General features: G+C 32.8%; 2 protein-coding genes across 5 annotated transcripts in view; one reads left to right on the top strand and one right to left on the bottom strand.

Annotated features, from left to right (window-relative positions):
• LOC111512446 (acylamino-acid-releasing enzyme) overlaps nt 1-17,852 on the top strand; it is a 79,486-nt gene that overhangs the window by 29,544 nt on the left and 32,090 nt on the right. Inside the window, exon 1 of one of the 3 annotated variants that reach the window (XM_074183802.1) lies at nt 24-152. The exons of 1 other annotated variant lie outside the window; for it this stretch is intronic. The gene's annotated coding sequence lies outside the window, so the exon portion shown is untranslated. Of the gene's footprint in view, nt 1-23; nt 153-5,544; nt 5,693-17,852 lie in introns of those variants that run through there. One more of the 3 variants, XM_023168565.2, reaches the window with a different exon arrangement.
• LOC111512447 (leucine-rich repeat flightless-interacting protein 2) overlaps nt 1-17,852 on the bottom strand; it is a 76,639-nt gene that overhangs the window by 56,458 nt on the left and 2,329 nt on the right. Inside the window, exon 2 of one of the 2 annotated variants that reach the window (XM_074183809.1) lies at nt 16,822-16,938. The exons of the other annotated variant lie outside the window; for it this stretch is intronic. Within the exon in view, the coding sequence (XP_074039910.1) occupies nt 16,822-16,902 (81 nt within the window). The 5' untranslated portion in view covers nt 16,903-16,938. The remainder of the gene's footprint in view (nt 1-16,821; nt 16,939-17,852) is intronic. 2 annotated transcript variants of the gene reach the window in all.

Genomic DNA, 17,852 nt, shown 5'->3' with positions numbered 1-17,852 from the left:
TAAATCTCTCTTAATGATAAGAAAATTATTTTGTTTTCTCAACACCTCAGATAATTCTTATTAATTTATGTCATATATACTCAAAACTTTTTTGAAATACTCTGCACATTTGTGAGATTGGTACACTGAGAGAGTAAGAGCAGTGGTATTGGGTGAGTTTTCATGTTTTAGTAACTAAAAATTTCATTATTGAAATTATATTTCAAATTAAAAGTGAACGAAAAGATCCTACATCAAAATATTCAGTCAAAATCAAAAAAACTATTTTCTTCATTAACGAAATGTTTCCGTCCATTATCCTACTGAATTGAAATTATTAACTCGTAGAAAATCATAGTGCAACTGATATTATTACTTCTTTTTTGGGTATACAAATATTTTAATTGGCGTGAAATTGATGTTGATTATCAGGCAGGACGATATCAAACATGGGGAATCTTTCAGAAGAAGAATAATTTGAAAAAAGAAAAGATAGTTCATCTAACGGTTTTTATAGTCATCCAATGGTAATTGAATTCTAAATCGCAAATGAACTTACATTATTGTACAAACGAAGAATCGACAGTTGACCGCCACTATCCCATTCTATTTCAATCCATCCCTCCGTCACTTCCTAAACACTCGACCCCAACCCAGGCTATTTTTGGAGATGAAATGTCTTTCGGTTTTCGATAGTCTACTTCCGTATGGAGAAATCGGAAAAAGTGGGAAACACGCGTCACACCGGGTTTACTTCCGGTAAGACTCGTACGTCCTGTCTCTTATCTAGTCAAAAAAATAATTTTAGATTTGTATTGAATTCAAATTCAACAAATCTGTTTCAGACCAACTTCGGAAATATTAATGAAAAAATTATCGTGAGTTGAATGTTCTAGGTTGTTTTCAATAAACACACCTATCGACGATAAAAAATGAAAATAACCTTGATGTCATTACGAATCAACAAAAATATTGAATTTTGTAGTAATTTGACATATTAAAATATCTCATAAACGCCAAAAAATACATATTTATCATATTTATTAAATCAGCTAGGAAAATGTAGTATATTGGTTACATATCTCCGTAAAACGATCGATTCTATTTCGATAAATTTTCGAGTAGATCATTTATGAAATCTGTTATCCATAACTTGAAAAAAGGAATTGACTATTCAAATGACTATTCAATATTGACAATATTGACTAATCAATAATGAGTACACAATCTTTGTTAACATTTGGAAAAATAAATTAATTCTTCTTGAGTCACTATTTATTCGCCGTGGCATAGCTGGATAAGATGTCTGTCTTCCCAGGACTACTTGCCATTTATATTGTAACCATTAGAAACGTCCTAAAAGATGTGAATCACAAAATATGTATATATATATATATATATATATATATATATATATATATATATATATATATATATATATATATATATATATATAGTTGTAGGACAGTCTTTGCTGAAAGAACAAAACTTGGAATATACCTTTGGGTGATTCCAACATTTCGATAAAATTTATTATCATCTTCAAGGAAAAGCTACAAAATTTGTATGATGGAGATACAATACAAAAATGATTATGAAAGGTCTCAAACTTGTTGTGAGGTTAGCCGTGTCGAGAAGAATGTTACATTTAAACAATTGAAACATGTCAATACAATAAACAAGTCACTACATTAAAAGAGGTTGATTCCTCACTGGATTCAAAGAACATTGAATTAAAATTTACTAAAATTTTCAAGTTAACAATTCTGTTAGAAGTACAGTACTCTTTTTTACATAAAAAACGAAATACCTACATTGAATAAAGTTTTTTCCTGATACAAGAAGAATTAGATAATAGAAGATATTACAAGAGCTGAACTTCACTCTTGGAAAACTAGATAGAAAGATCATGTTAATAGATAAATCAGAGATTGTAGAACGGAAAAGAAACTATCTAAGAGAAATAAAGCCAGAACTCTGAGTAAATCTATTTTTAATTTTTTTGTAAGACAAAACACAAGCACAACCCTAAAGTGTGTCTCTCAGTACTGCCACACTTTTCTACTTCTTGAAAATGGCTTCTAAGTCGAAGACGAAACGTCGAAATTTCTAACCGCGTAAACATATTTTATTTGTATACTTATCTGGTAACGTTTCGAAGACTGTATTCATCTTCATTATCAAACCTATGATCAACTTGACATTAACAGTTTCAATAATAGTCATATCAATATAATAATGCAACATTTTTCAAATCCAAGTTACTGACAAAGTAGTTTTTTTTCAAAATGCTAATTTATCAAATGTAGTAATTTTCTGCCTTTTCGACATTTGTATTTATTTTTAAATTCAATATTCTGATTATTTTATAGTTTTTTAAAAGGCAACAATCCCAAATAAAAAACGATTTCAAATATAAATTGTCCTTCTCACAATAAAATATTTTTGAACAAAATTAGTTTACACGATAGTTCAATTATCTTCGCATCATACATATATCATTGGAAAATTTATATTAATAACCCCAATCCGACGCCTATTAATACTGTGTATTTTCAACGGAATATGATAAACCACGTCGGCCGCCTCTTTTAAAGTTCTTTGTCGCAAGTCACTATTTTAATGGCTCCTTAGCAGTGTCCTCAAGGGGCATATCGGGTAGAAATATCTCAGTGACTTTGTGGATGAATTGCAGTGCCACTTGCACTTCTAGATTTAAAAAATCTAGAAAGGTTAATGCAGTCAAGCTGCTGGAAAATAATTCTATGAAAATAAAAAAATAAATAGATAAGTACTTTTTGGTCATTCTCATATTGATTTCAATTTAGAGCCACCGGTAGACAGCTGTTTCAGCCTATTGGGCATCGTCAGTACCGGGCAGGCGGTCCTCGATTGAAGACAAAATGAGAAAAACCAAGAAAGTACTTGATAAAAATAGCTGCGTAAACGCAAGCGAAACATAAGTGGAATCAGCTGTCTACCGGTGGCTCTTAAATTGAAATCAATATGGGAATGATCAAAAAGTACATATCTATTTATTTGTTGATTTTCATGGAATTATTTTCCAGCAGCTTGACTGCATTAACCTTTCTAGATTAAATATCATTTCTAGAAACATGTGGATTCGTTTTTCGATGACATTCCAGGTTAGCTTTCCGAATTTCTGCCACGCAGATGTCGGTTGATTGGCCAAACCACCAACACTGACATAAAAACTTGGCAAGTTGACTTGGGTATCACACCAATAGGTGGTTCCACTTATGTTTCGCTTGCGTTTACGCAGCTATTTTTATCAAGTACTTTCTTGGTTTTTCTCATTTTGTCTTCAATCGAGGACCGCCTGCCCGGTACTGACGATGTCCAATAGGCTGAAACAGCTGTCTACCGGTAGCTCTTAAATTGAAATCAATATGGGAATGATCAAAAAGTACTTATCTATTTATATATATATATATATATATATATATATATATATATATATATATATATATATATACATATATATTTGGCCCTTTTTGTAGCAGGATTTTTTTCTATCTGTATGTTTCAATTCAGAAATTTATTGACTGGATTGGTTTGTATATGTTAATATAACTCACTTATTATGTATTTCATCGGCACAGCACTCTAGTTATTTGTAGATTGAAACTTTCTTCACAGTTTGATACCAATTTCAAATTATATGTAACAGTTTATTCTATGTGTGTTTGCTTTCAGCTGGAGAACCGTAGGTATACGTGTATCACTGTTGCCATTCACAATCATGAATACATAATGCATGAATACTTTATTTTGAAGTGAAATTGACAGATGAAACTTTCAAGATGGCGACTGGGTGCCATCTGGGAAAAAAATTAAATGAAAAGGGGGTCTTGTAACACATCATTTTGAAGCTCCCGACGAATTTCGATATTTTTAGAAATATTACTTTTTATATGTCATATGGCAATTCCAACAACCCGATAAGGTTTGTTATTTTTTGTTTATAAAAACGACAAAAAATGTCAGTTCGACAATGAACATCATTGTTCAGTTAGAATATTTTTATTTAGTTTTCAGTTTTACTTGTAGAAAAGTACCACGTCAACAATCTCAAAATGGTCAATTAATTATTCACCGTGCGACGCGACCGAAAGGATTTTCAATGAACGTTTTCAGAATCGTCCTATTTCTGAAGAAAATATTAAAGGGAACTTGTATCCAAATTCACAACTACCGGTAGTGTACGTAACAAAAAGCCCCCAGATCATCCGTCCATTCCGGAAGAACAGCAAGTGCAAATAATTGGTGATATGGTACTGAATCCTGAACAGTCTACTCATTCTGTCGCGAATGTTTGTGAGGTGTCTCCTTCTACTGTGAGGAGACTTTCGAAGAGGAATAGGTATCATCCATACAAAATTAAAATGGTATACCAATTAACTGAAGATGATCCTGATCGAAGAACAGTATTCTGCGAAATCATGACGGAAACCATTGCAAGGCATCCTACCTATATCCACAATATTGATTTTAGTGACGAATGTACATTTTTTTCAAGGGCAATGTTCACAGACAAAATTGCCGTTATTGGAGTGATACCATCCCTCACGTTTTCCGGGAAACACATACCCTATATCCAGAAAAAAATAACGTTTAGGCAGGAATATTGGGAAACCATATTGTAGAACCTCTATTTATTGATCAAAATTCAACAAGGGAACTGTATTCGAATATGCTGGAAACTACTGTTGACCCTCTCATCACTGAAATCGTCTAAGCGAATCCTAATGAATTCGATATGGATATTGTATTACAACAAGATGGAGCACCACCACATTACTCCAGACAAGTAGGAAACCATTTGGATACTACTTTTCCCGGTCGTTGGATTGGCCTTCGAGTTCCTACAGAATGGCCAGTCTGCTCGCCAGATTTGGCACCTTTGGACTTTTTATGGGGCTACTTGAAACAATTTGTGTACGAAACTGAACCTGCTTAATATTGGATATACGGCAGAGAATAATAAATATTTGTAGGAATATTGATGTTACTGTGTCCAGTGTGAAATATCGGATAGGCTGTTCATATGTCAAGAAGTTCAAGGCAACTATTTCGACCATCTTCTGAACTGACCTCAAGCTTATTACCTCATATTATGTAAAATGGCAATGTATTCAGGCAATTATTAAAAGTTCCGCCATTTTGTAGTAGTTGAAGACATTGCCATTATATTCTAGGGTGGTGAAGCATTTGTCAGAAGCTTCAAAAAGATGCGTCACAAGACCCCTTTTACATTTAATTTTTTTCCCAGATGGCACCCAGTCGCCATCATGAAAGTTTCATCTGTCAATTTCACTTCAAAATAAAGTATTCATGCATTAATTTCATTGCCCCAAATTTAAATTTTTTGAGTTGACCCGTTCAAAAAATAAAGGGGGGACATTAAAGAAATGCACTGTATAATTATTATTGGTAGAAAACAAAGTTTTTGCATTCTATACCGAATTAATTTCAGGTGATTTGTAATAAACCAAATATTTGCTTCAACTTGTTTGTTGACTAAGCTGATTGAGAACCTCAAGGTTTGAATGAGACTGTGTCGTATCATCGGCATAGCAAATACATTTGTCAAGGGTGAAGAATGTAACTGAGATATATTATAAAGACAAGTGGGCCCAGCACACTACCCAGTGAGATATTTTCTGAATGATTTCTCAATGTAAACAGTTGTGTAAGTATGACTGAATTAATTTGGAGGTACTCCTCGGATCCCATAAAATCATTTTGAAACACGGCCGTAACATGTTTCATCTGGCTTCCAGTGACCGTCCCGTTACTAGTGACTCACCCGGTATAAAGCAAATTAATAATGTTGACTGCAATTTAGAAAGAAAATTTGTTCACAGTTCAGTGATAGGTTTTTAAGGATTTAATGAATCAACCAAAAACTATAAGACTCAAGACGATTATAAGTACTTGTAAATGGAACATAAACGGAGATAGATAAAATTGCATCTAGTCAAAAAGTTGCAGTCAACGATAACTTGGCACTCTTTAAAAGTGGCGACAATCCATTTCTGAGCAGAAAAGAATGACAGTAAAATATGCGTAAATCTAATTTTGTAACGGGAACTCCAACGAAGACGACCGGCGACGATAGAGACGGCGTAATCGACGCCAGACATTCTTTTGTTAATGTATCTTCTCCGGTTGGGAAATAACTCTACGTAAAGATTCGAAAACGAGGGCAAGGCATATTCCCGGAATCGAATAGATGTCACTGAAAGCATTACATAAGCATCTTCTTGTGGGCGACTTAAGGTGTTATATAATGTAATAATATGTTTTTCTTCTTCGTCTAATTCGTTTAAAATGGAGGGCTTACCTATTAGGCTAGACAGCGACAGATTGGTGTTTTGATGGTTAATTGATTTAAATATGGTAAATATTTGAAGACAATCAACAGTAGGATGAAACCCATTAGAAAAGGAGGGGTATATGATAAAAATAAAAGAAAAAAATTACGGGCGATCTGAGTTCGTGAAGTGGGAGGAGGTGAGTTTTTAAGGGTAAAATTGGTTTATCTCGATTTACGGCAAAAGTCCTATGGAAAAAAGTAAAATGGCAAAGTTGTGGGTAATAAAAAGATCTACAACTTTTGTATTTACAATTTTTTCACAAAACCTCTCAATTTATGTGAAAAATACAAATAACCGAGTTTTTGGTTTTTTATTTTTCTTTTTCAAAAAAAAAATTTTTCCTACGAAATTTGGTGAAAATTTACCTTTTCATGTCCCAAATACACTGTAATTTATTTGATTTAAAATATTTATTTTTTCACCTTATTTTGACCTAATATAAAAAAGCACCCTAATTTTCAATCGAAAATTCTCGCGTAAAAATATCAAGTTTTTTCAAGTGTTTTTTGTTCATTGAAATCTCAACTTTCTGATGGTGTAAAAAAATACATTACTATAGTAAATGTTCTCAGAAAATGCAAAAAAACGGAAAAAACTCGAATTCGATATTTTTTTAAATCATCATGTACAATTTTATCAAAAAAATGTGATTGCTGCAATTTTATTCAGTTTAAAAGTTTATTTATTCCATTCTAATTACATTCATGTCATAGAAAATCTCATAAAATATAAATATACATGTAAATCGTACTATTGAATTTAGATACTTCATTCTGATTAAGTTATTAATTATAATATTTTAAAAAAAAATTATTGTTTCTTTGATGGCATTTCTTCATCGTTAGATTCAACAAATCTTTCCAATTCTAGTTGATCTTTGAAATCTTCAAGACCATCACCTTCTTCGTCTCCAATATTATTTCTAGTCTGCATTGGTTCTTCATTCACAATTTCATGTGAATCATTAACTTCCTCGTAATTTTTTCTTCCATATTGGAAAACTTTTCAGAACCATAACAGTTTGAGCATAAATTTGTGCATTTCAAACCATATTTTCGACAGCCACATTTTAAACTGTTACATCCAGTTTCACAGCTGCAGCAAATAGTTTTAAGCAATACTTCTGGAATTAATTCCTTTTCTGTAAATTTGAGCATAATGCCATGTTGATGTTGCTTCTAGCCCCAATCTATTACTGTCAGTTAGTTACCCAACCAAGTTTGAAGCTGATAATATGCTCTGTAACAATGTTGTTCTGCTGCTCCTTCTGTGGGTGGGATGTTTGCAAAAACGAAAGATGATTTAATTTTTGCCACTTGATATTTTTGAAATCTTAATTGGTTCAGTGTTATTTTTTCATTAATAAATAGATTTGATTAATTGTAATCCATTTTTTATATCTTCTTTACTTGCATCTTTCTTATAAAAAACATTTGCCAAATTTGAGAAATTTTATGCGTCTAATAATGAATTTACGATACTTTTCTTTCCTTTTCCGGCAAATCCAGATGTTGTATTACAACCGGAAAAACAATGCAAAAATGCAACAATATTTTTGAAGGATTCATGTTTGAAACTATTAGACGTGAAAAATAGATCCTCAACATTTCCAAACTCAAAATTGTACATGATTAAAAAAAAATTTCGAATTCGTTTTTTCAATTTCTTGCATTTTCTGAGAAGATTTACTATTGTAATGTATATTTTTTCACCATCAGAAAGTAGAGATTTCAACGAACAAAAAACACACCGACTTTTTCTATTTGAATCCTACAACTTTCAATATTTTATTTATTCTTGTCCTACCGACCTTTGCCATTCCTTTTCGTTTTACCAAGAATGATGAAGAAAAAAAATAATGTTGTTTAGATTTTTGATGGAATTGGCCGATATTTGGTGAAAGTCCATAACGTTTTTACGTGAGATTTTCACTAGACAAATTACAAAACCGCAAACAACCGCAACACGTGTACGATAGCTTTCTCGAGCGTTTTCATACTGCTTTCATATAGTATGAAAATTAAAACGCTTGGGAAAGCTATTGTAATAGCAAAACACGATTTGCGGTTGTTTGCGGTTTTGTAAATTTAAAGAAAATCTCACAATAAAGTGTAATTTGAATTATTTAGATTTCTTTTATGAATTTGGTTGCTCTCAGTAAATCTAAGGACTTTGGATGAAGTCTATTTTGTCTTTTAACTTCGGCTCACCCTTCCTGTGTCGAGTTTAGTTACACCTTTAGCTTTACAAAATTGCTGTTGAAATTGCAGAAACCGCATTGTCATCTTTGGTAAATAGCTAAAAACATTTGAAATGAGTTCAATACTTCTATAGCAAATACACAAAACCTAGACTTTACATAGTGTTCAGCGTGTCGAGTTTCAAGGTTTACGTATCTTCCATTCTAAAATGATGAATATTTCACCAATATCACCAATTGAGGCATATACATACTTTTCTGAAACAGCTGTTCAACTGGATTATGATAAAAACACTGTAGAAGCCCTGATTTATTCCACTAATTCGTTTGTCGATATAAGACAGTACCCTATACAATTATTTTGTGTAAGTAATAGTATGTGTAATGGTAATAGTAAAAAACTTTTTTAAGTACAAGTTACTTGCCAGCTCTAAAAAGAAAATAAACTTGTAATCAAAACAATCAGTTTATTACATTACAAAATTTATATGATATAAAAGCTTGTGGAGAACATCACCCATTTTATCAAAAATATAATTTTTTTCCTACAATTTCTCATGACAAGATCAAGTCACATACTGTATCCCCTTTCATTAGATATCCATATCGTGGGAGTGAGTAAAAAAATAATCCACCATCATTTTTGGGAATCCGGCATATTAGATTTGGAGTGATGCCATTTCAATTTCCGTATTCAAACCCGCCATGTTGGATGTATAATGACATCACTAGGCTAATCATGTATTGTCATCCAAACTTAAAGTGTATGCAAAATTGCTTATCAATTGATTGGGGGTAACTGGTTCAAAATTCAGTTGCAAGATAAAACCCGAAATTAACATACATATCTATACATATATTGCATGTTAAATACGCAAATACAAGAGAAGTTTGTGGTATCAGGGGCAAAGCATTGGATAATAGCTTTCGTTATTTTTAACTATTCGGAAACAGTTTGCGAGTGTAAATTTTTGTCAGAAGAAAGGAACAAATAAAGTGAATTTGGATTAAGTTACAGTGGATATAGTTCTACAGGGCTCTATCTAGGGTTCGTGCTTTTTTCTCTATGAATGAAAATGGCTCAGTAACATAAGACGCTCAATTTACACAAATATTACAATACAATTTATGGCTCAGTAACACAAGACGCTCAAACTACACAAATATTACAATACAATTTATATTAGACATCTGGAATTCCACTTGGAAAATAAATATAATGGCAGGGCAGTTTTCTTTCCAACAAGAACTAGATTGTATATTTAAATTAATAAAAGTTTTTAAAGGTAATCAATGTTTATATTAAAAATGTTCATAGACCAAGGGTTTTCTGCAGGCTAATATTTTCATTTAGGTTACTGAAGAGTTATTACTTTCGGTACCGGCACGCTCTAAAAGGTGTGATATTAATCAACATTTCTAAAATGTTTTAATAAAAATATATAATGAGAAAATGAAAAATATTATGTTAATGTTTTCAAGTAACGTTCAAGACTGGTTGTACCATGAAGATATTCGCGAATATGTGTGGCGAGTTTGGTTCGAAAGCAAAATAATAAAATCAAACTGACTGTTTTTATAGATATCAGTTATTATATTCAAAAAGTTATTTATTTCATAGTGGAAAAACAGATTTGCTTTCAAACAGAAAGAAAAGATTCACTGGATTTTTTTAAATCTATTCTTTTCCACTACCTCCTGGATCCTCCGGGAGAAGGAAATATTAAGAGCAGATAGTTGTTGGTTCACAGATGGATCAAAATCACCTTCCGGTTCCGGTGCAAGTGTTTTCAGTCGCAGACCCAGGACAGATATATCAACCTGCCTAGGAACCTATGCGACTGTATTTCAAGCGAAAATTTACGCTATTAAATTGTGTGCGGAGAGATTCGAAGAATCCAACCTCATACACAAGTCAATGAAAATATTATCGGGCAGTCAAGCGGCGTTGGAAGCTCTTGGCTCCTACCGAGCAACGTCTAAATTGGTAGCAAATTGTCAAAAACGACTCTCCTCGACAGAAAGACTTAACAGATTGTCTCTGGTCTGGATTCCTGGCCATACTGGCCTGGAAGGCAATAAGGCTGCTGACTCCCTTGCAAAGGAGGGTGCTGCAAGCAGCTTCATCGGACCAGAACCTGTCATTGGTATCGCTTTAGGCTTTGCCAAACAAAGATTGAACACCTGGATGGCAAGAAGATTTATAGACTTCTGGCAGTATCTTCCAGGATTGGCTCACTCTAAGGCGTTTATTCACCCTTCAAAGCTTGATACCAAACAGTTGTTGGACTACAGTAGGGATGAACTACGATCTCTAAAAGGCCTTCTCACAGGTCACTGTCGTCTGAATCATCATATGCAGAGACTCGGACTGTCGGAAGACAATGTGTGCCGCCTCTGTTTGGAAAAATTATGAAACAGCAGAGCACATACTTTGTACCTGTCCCGCTAGGAACCGAATCAGGTTTTCAAAATTCGGCAGAGCAGTACCATCTGACCTGAAAGACCACTCACCATCCAAACTAATCGTCTCGTTAAGAAGCTGGGTTTATTTGGCCGAGTGTGAATAGGTGTGAGCCACAATAAACCCTTGCGGGTTGCGGTTGAGGGTCGAATAGACCCACTCATTTTGGACCTAACCTAACCTCCCTGAAAATAAATCGCAATTGAATCACATTTTTCGACGCTAACCATGTAAGCATAATGAGATGACCAAGACTGTTCATTCTTAGTCATCTCCTGATGATGCTAACTTGGTTACCGAAATACACATCGAGAGACAGCATTTTTGTTATGGTGAGGAAAAAGTGTTTTCAATAAAACTTTCTAAAATTTAGGAAATTCCGATTACAGGATACATCAGAAGAATTAACGCCAAACAGGCTAACTTATAATGGGTAATTTTTTTCTGATCCAAGAGTGTCATTTAAATAAGCCCTCAAATGAGCACATTTTTCCTAATTCAACCGATTTTCCATCTCTCAAGGTTTTTAATTTCCCATGACGGCCCTTTATTAAACAAATAAATAATATTCTTACTAATAGAGACCAATGTTTCTACATCATATATGTCAAATGATTTTGTGAAATTTAATTTTAATAATACAATCACTCTATCGTTTCTATCAAAAGTTTTGTTTGTATACGTGATATATCTTGAGAGTTCTGCAATATTAAATACGGGTTTAACAATCCCACTAACTTCATAGCATGTTTTACATAAATTATCCAAATTAGGCTTTAGGTTTACTTCCAATCCGTTCCAACTCTCGTCTCCATATATTAAAACTCTGCTCTTCCTCTCTTCTTTTTCTTGTTTCTTCATACCCTCTTTTTCTTTATCGTCTGACCCCGCGAATGAATTCTTCTGTTGCTTTTCTAAATTCTTCAAACTTCTTCCTCACTTTTGTTTCTGTCCTTTCTCTCCAAGCAAATATTTTACATAATACAAATATATAACTATATATAAATATATAACTATATATAAATATATAACTATATATAAATATATAACTATATATAAATATATAACTATATATAAATATATAACTTTGATATGTAATCTTTAAGGTTCTAATAGATTCCATCACACATTGACATTCATTTATTTAAATTCTTCTATACGAATTTCAATGAAATTGTTTTTTTTTTTAATCAGACGAAGATTTTCACTCAACTCTTCATTCCTTAGATCTTCACTTATTTGTTTCTTCGACCTCTTATTCGTTCGTTTTTCTGTTTGTAAATGGGCAGAAAAGGTTGTTTCTTTTTCAATTATCTCGTCTACAAAATCTTTTGATGTTATTTACATCTGATTTATATAACAAGTTTTTCTCGGATTTCTTTTTTCATGTTATCAATTTGAATTTGCTCATCTATCCCGTAATTTTTTCTCTTTTCCAGTCGCAAGTTCGTCGATTTTATTGTAATATGTGTTGTTACTATTTACGAAGAACACTCCACGAATATATAATATAAAAAAAATGTGGCATGCGAACTATGAACGGAGACAAACGTCCCATCAACAATTCATTATTTATTCATTCATTTAGACAGGAAATAAAACCACTTTTTTTACAGAAAAAATATCCAACAGATACAAATTTAAACTCAATCCAACCTAACAATTCAATATAAGTCAAGTGGGTACCGTACCAAACTTGAAAAATTTAGATACAGTAATTTTTTCAGTTGAGCAAAGCTAATTCCTTTAAGCTCACCCTTAAAAGAATTTCCGAGTTGCATGAGTCGTGACATTGGTTTGAAATTCAAGTATCCATAATTAGTGTTATGGCTTGATAATTCAAACAAAGCAAGGTTACGACTTGCTTTGACCGGAATCCTGAATAACAAAGTAGCTTAAAGATCCAAAAAGTTTAGATCACCTGCCAAGATTTTGTGTAGAAATAGATCTTTCAAAATTATATGTTCCTCTATTCACTCTATTAGGGGAAGTTAGATTTGAGGAATTAGAATAGTTTATCTCTCTTCACCAAATTGGTTTGTTGAAATGCGAGTTGAGAAGAGGATTGTAGTTGGGTGGTTTTGGAGCACTCTTTGTATTGGAATCATTCTACGTCAGTTGAGGAGATTGATTTAATATGTATATCTGTACGGAAAAACACAATCTCTATTATTAAACTATTCAATGAGTGTTCCCAATGTTCGGGTTAGCAGTTCACTACTATTGTTTAGATATTTAATTGTGGTAGCACTTGAATCACAGTGGTATATTTGAATGCCATCTGAAATTAATTCTATACCGTTTCATTTGATTGAAACTAAAGCAGCAGTACCGTTTTAGAGCTGATGATCAACTGTGATAATAAAGCTAATTTTCAAGTGTAGGTGTAGGTGGTCAATGTAGTTAACTTAGAATACAGGTTAAGTAACTAATTTGATTCAAGAGGATCCAAATGGAATAACATCCATAATAGAAAGAACTGTTTTTATCTGAATGCTGGGTTGCCTTATTCTTGAAACTATTGAGTTCTTCTTCTTCTTCTAAAAAATATACTTCTAAATGCATTCAAGAGTGGCATTAAAAGATCTAGGTGACAATTAAAGTATTTTATTAGGACAAGACAAAGTAAGAAAAGGCGATGACTTCTCCCCTTCTGAATATGACTTAGATTGTGTCAGTTGAGTAAAGCAATGCTGGATCACTTGTTTTTGAGCTCTGGTTGTTGTAGATAACTGCCATACAGTGAAAGCTGATGCGAAAAGTAGAGAAAGAATCTCTTTCGGCGTTCGATCTCGAAGCTTTGCTTTGTAACTGATCACCTTGAAGAACTGAAAGTGTGAACAACTACATAACAGTGAAAGTAAACCACTACATAACAGAAAAGATTTTAGTATGATGAACTAAGACCCAACCACAAAATTCGAAAGACAATCCAACAACCAGATCTTCAACAACAAAACATTGAATAGATACACAGTCAACAACCCAAGAGCACCAAAACTTAACGCACAGATAAAGATACGTAAGTAAAATAACCTTATAAGACCAGTTATCAACTTCAGCAAAGCACCTTCATACAAAATTTCAAAAATCATAGCAGATGAACTAAAAAACCAAGTCAACGGGAACAACAGCCATAGCATCAAGAATTCAATGGAACTCACAGACAGAATCTCAATGACAAACGTCAGCACGAACACTAAACTATGCTCATTAGACATAAAAAACATCTACTCCAAAATGCCGATCAAATCATATCAGAGAAATTAAAACACGAAAACATAAACAGGACCTACATTAATCAGATGGAATCCACCCTAAATACAATACTCAACCAAAACTATTTTGAATCCGAAGGAAAAATTTATAAACAAACAGAAGGACTAGCGATGGTATTCTCACTATCTAGCATTATATATGAAATATACCTGCAAATCATAGATGAGAAAATTTTAACAATAATCAAAACACACGATAAAAAAGGAGAATGGTTCAGATACATTGATGATGGCCAAAAAATTAACAAACATCTTCAAACCATTGAACATCAACATCACTTACAAGCCGAATACAAAAATAACACAAAAATTAAACACCTATAAAAAAGAAGAAGACAAAAACTTAAACGGAGTGTACAGCATAAAATGCTCAGACTGCAATAAATTCTATATCAGCCAAACCAAGAAGAAACTGATCCAAAGGTACGACGAGCATAAAAAAGCATACATAAACCCAATAACACATAAATCAAACCTCGCCATACAAAATAAACATAACTTTCCCCCACCAGAAAACACCACAATCATAAAACAAGTCAATAAAGGAAACCGTATGAACATCTGGCAAAACCTAAACATCCATAAATTCAAAAGTCATAATTCACTTATCAAGAAACAAATACAAATCAAAACACAACAAGACCTAACATTCAATATACTCCACAAAACAATACACATTCCTAGAAACAATGAACCTAGAGAAACACCTAGAAAACAGGCAAATTTAATGAGACATTCCGAGGATGAAAGGGGAGGACAAATATCTGCCCAAGCCCTAGTAAATGAACCATCAACAACAATAACAAATTCACTAAGGCGATCTAACCATATAGAACAAACAAGAAGATGAAACGTTTAGTTTCAGTAGAGCCATGAAAATGATAGCATAGTCTGGTATCGAAAGCGCTTGTATATAATAATTAGAAGTTATTAAAGCTACAAATCCTTTTTGTGAACAAATGTTAATATTGAAACATTGGAAATAAGGGAAAACAAGTTCATAGTGATACAAGCCTGTCACACTTAAAATCTTTAGTCGCCTCCACTTCAGTCCTGCCACAATTTTCACAGCAAATTTTTGCAAAGTGAGAACACGTGACCAAGACATATACACCAGTCAAGAATACTATATTGCAGATGGCAGTGGATGATTGCATAATAAAGGATAAATAAGATGTTTTAGTGACAATGATTTGATAAGAACTTCAACACATACCAATTTTTACAAAGCATGTTGACATGTGGTTCCTAACACAGTTTATTGTCAATTGTTAGTCCAAGTAACTTGGTCGTTTCACTAGCATATACTTTCATGTCATTGTCCTTAAAAATTTGTAACTGTTCCATTGTTCCCTCGAAGTAAATTACATCAAAGATGTACTAGATAAATTTACTATCAGAAGATTTTTTTCGGACTACTTTATTACTTTATTACATACCATTTCTGGTGTTATCACAAGTTTAGTAGTATCTCCACCTGTTATGAGTAGGTTTGTGTTATCAGCATATAATATTACTTGGACCTTAGAGATGTCAAGATGGAAGTTAATGAGATCTTAAGCATAAATTAAAAACAACATAGGTCCAAGAATTGGGCCTTGGGGAACTCCCTGTTCAACTATGAGATATTGTTCGTTGTGTTGATGATTACCCTCTACGCTCGATCACTCAAGTATGATTTCATTAAATACAAGGCTACACCCCTTATAGCATATTGCTCAAGCTTAATTGAGTGGTCATGATTAACACTATCCAATGCCCAAGAAAACTAGATAAGTTACCCACAAATATGGACTTTTCCATCCAGGGTTGTTATTACATTTTCTTGAAAATTATATATAGAGCAGCTTCAGTACTTCTGTCATTTGTGAATCCATGCTGACTTAAAAATAACAGCTTTTTCACAGTTAAAAATGAAAGCAGTGGATTTTTTATATTCAACTCATAAAGCTTACTAAAGCTTTACACGAGACTTATTCCTCTGTAGTTTTCAATACAGTGGGGGTCACCTTCTTTATATACTGGGTTTATAAGCCTTAACTTGAGTTTGTCTGGGAAAATCCCTTGCTCAACTGACAAATTTATTTGATATGTCAGGGAAAAACTCAGCTCATAACTGCATTTCTTAATAAGATTATAAGATACCCCATCATGCCCACATGAATACGTGTTTTTCAGGTTATGAATCAGTTCTATTACCTTAAATTCAGAAAAGGGGAAAAAATAGTGAACTTGAACAAGTAGGTATCATTATTTGTGTAAATTCAATATCAAGCCCGACTTTTACTGGAGTGGGTGTAAAATATCGATTGAATTTCTCGACCATTTCTCTAGTCGATAATTCTGTTGTTCTTTTACAGAAATTTCTGTTAATTGGTTTGTAACATCATTGTAACAATGAATTCATAAGATTATATTAACATATTCCAATCAAAAACCAATTGAGTTCATCTTCAGTACCGAAATTACAAAACCATGCATATCCCCTAAGGCACTCACCTCTTTGGCAATCTGGTCAAGAGCTTGATCTTCTGCTGCTGATTTAGTAGCAAGACGTCTTCGCCCTCCAACACCATCCATGGTGAGAGAACACACCGAACAAAACCAACACCAGACCTGACAACAAACAACATACCTGACATACCCAACACTCAAATTTCAATGCAAATGACAATAACAACAATGAAGCATTCATTTCTTATGGAAAGCAATATGGTAAAAGTTTCTACAACATGAAAAACAAAATTGGAAAATGATTATGAACAAAAGAACAAAAATAGCAAAACCAAATTTTAAATTCATATAGTTGAAAACTGCCACATTTCACAACACTGACTAGTACTAACAATTAGGTGATTTTTTTACTGACCGACTCCCAGCAGGGTTATTGTGCTAAAAAGTCAGAAAAGTGGCTTTAGCTCTAATTAGTTACAAGAGCTGTAATCGGTTACAATGGTATGTGTTAGTAACCAATTTTCCTAAAAGAAACATTCCTCTGGATAATTTCAATTGGAAATGTCAAAATTCATATCTCTATTAATTACTCTCCAAGTTTTCCATGCACAGCTTTACTTTGTTAAGTGAATAGAATCACGTTGTTTCAAGCCATAATTTTAGACTAATTTTGTACTCTATTTCCGAATTTTTGTTCCTAAACATTAAACTAGCAGAACCCAACCATATAAAAAACATTAAGTTCAATCAGGCTAGTATTCCCTCCTATCCCGAGTTTCCATATATTATTTATTTTAAAAAATTAGTAGATTCTTTGCTGCACTAATTTTATGATGCCTCTTTATCCAATTGAATAATTGTTTGCTCTTCATATGAATTTAAAATTTGGGTGACTACCTCATGCACACATTGTAAAAGAAGAAATAATTTTTTGGAAACATTCTTCAAGTATGAGAGAAATCGTAATATATTGAGAATTTTCTGTATTTTTTGAATATTGAATATTTTCAAAAAGTAGTTTTGTCAGATCAACCACAAAGCTAGTAAAATCCACAAATTTAAAATGAAATAATAAC

Source organism: Leptinotarsa decemlineata, unplaced genomic scaffold, assembly GCF_025532065.1.
Source record: "Leptinotarsa decemlineata unplaced genomic scaffold, Ldec_3_MD MMD2_tig00026345_RagTag_RagTag, whole genome shotgun sequence".
Classification (NCBI taxonomy): domain Eukaryota; kingdom Metazoa; phylum Arthropoda; class Insecta; order Coleoptera; family Chrysomelidae; genus Leptinotarsa; species Leptinotarsa decemlineata.
The sequence above is the reverse complement of the archived record's forward strand: the minus strand, read 5'-3'. Positions and strand labels throughout refer to the sequence as shown.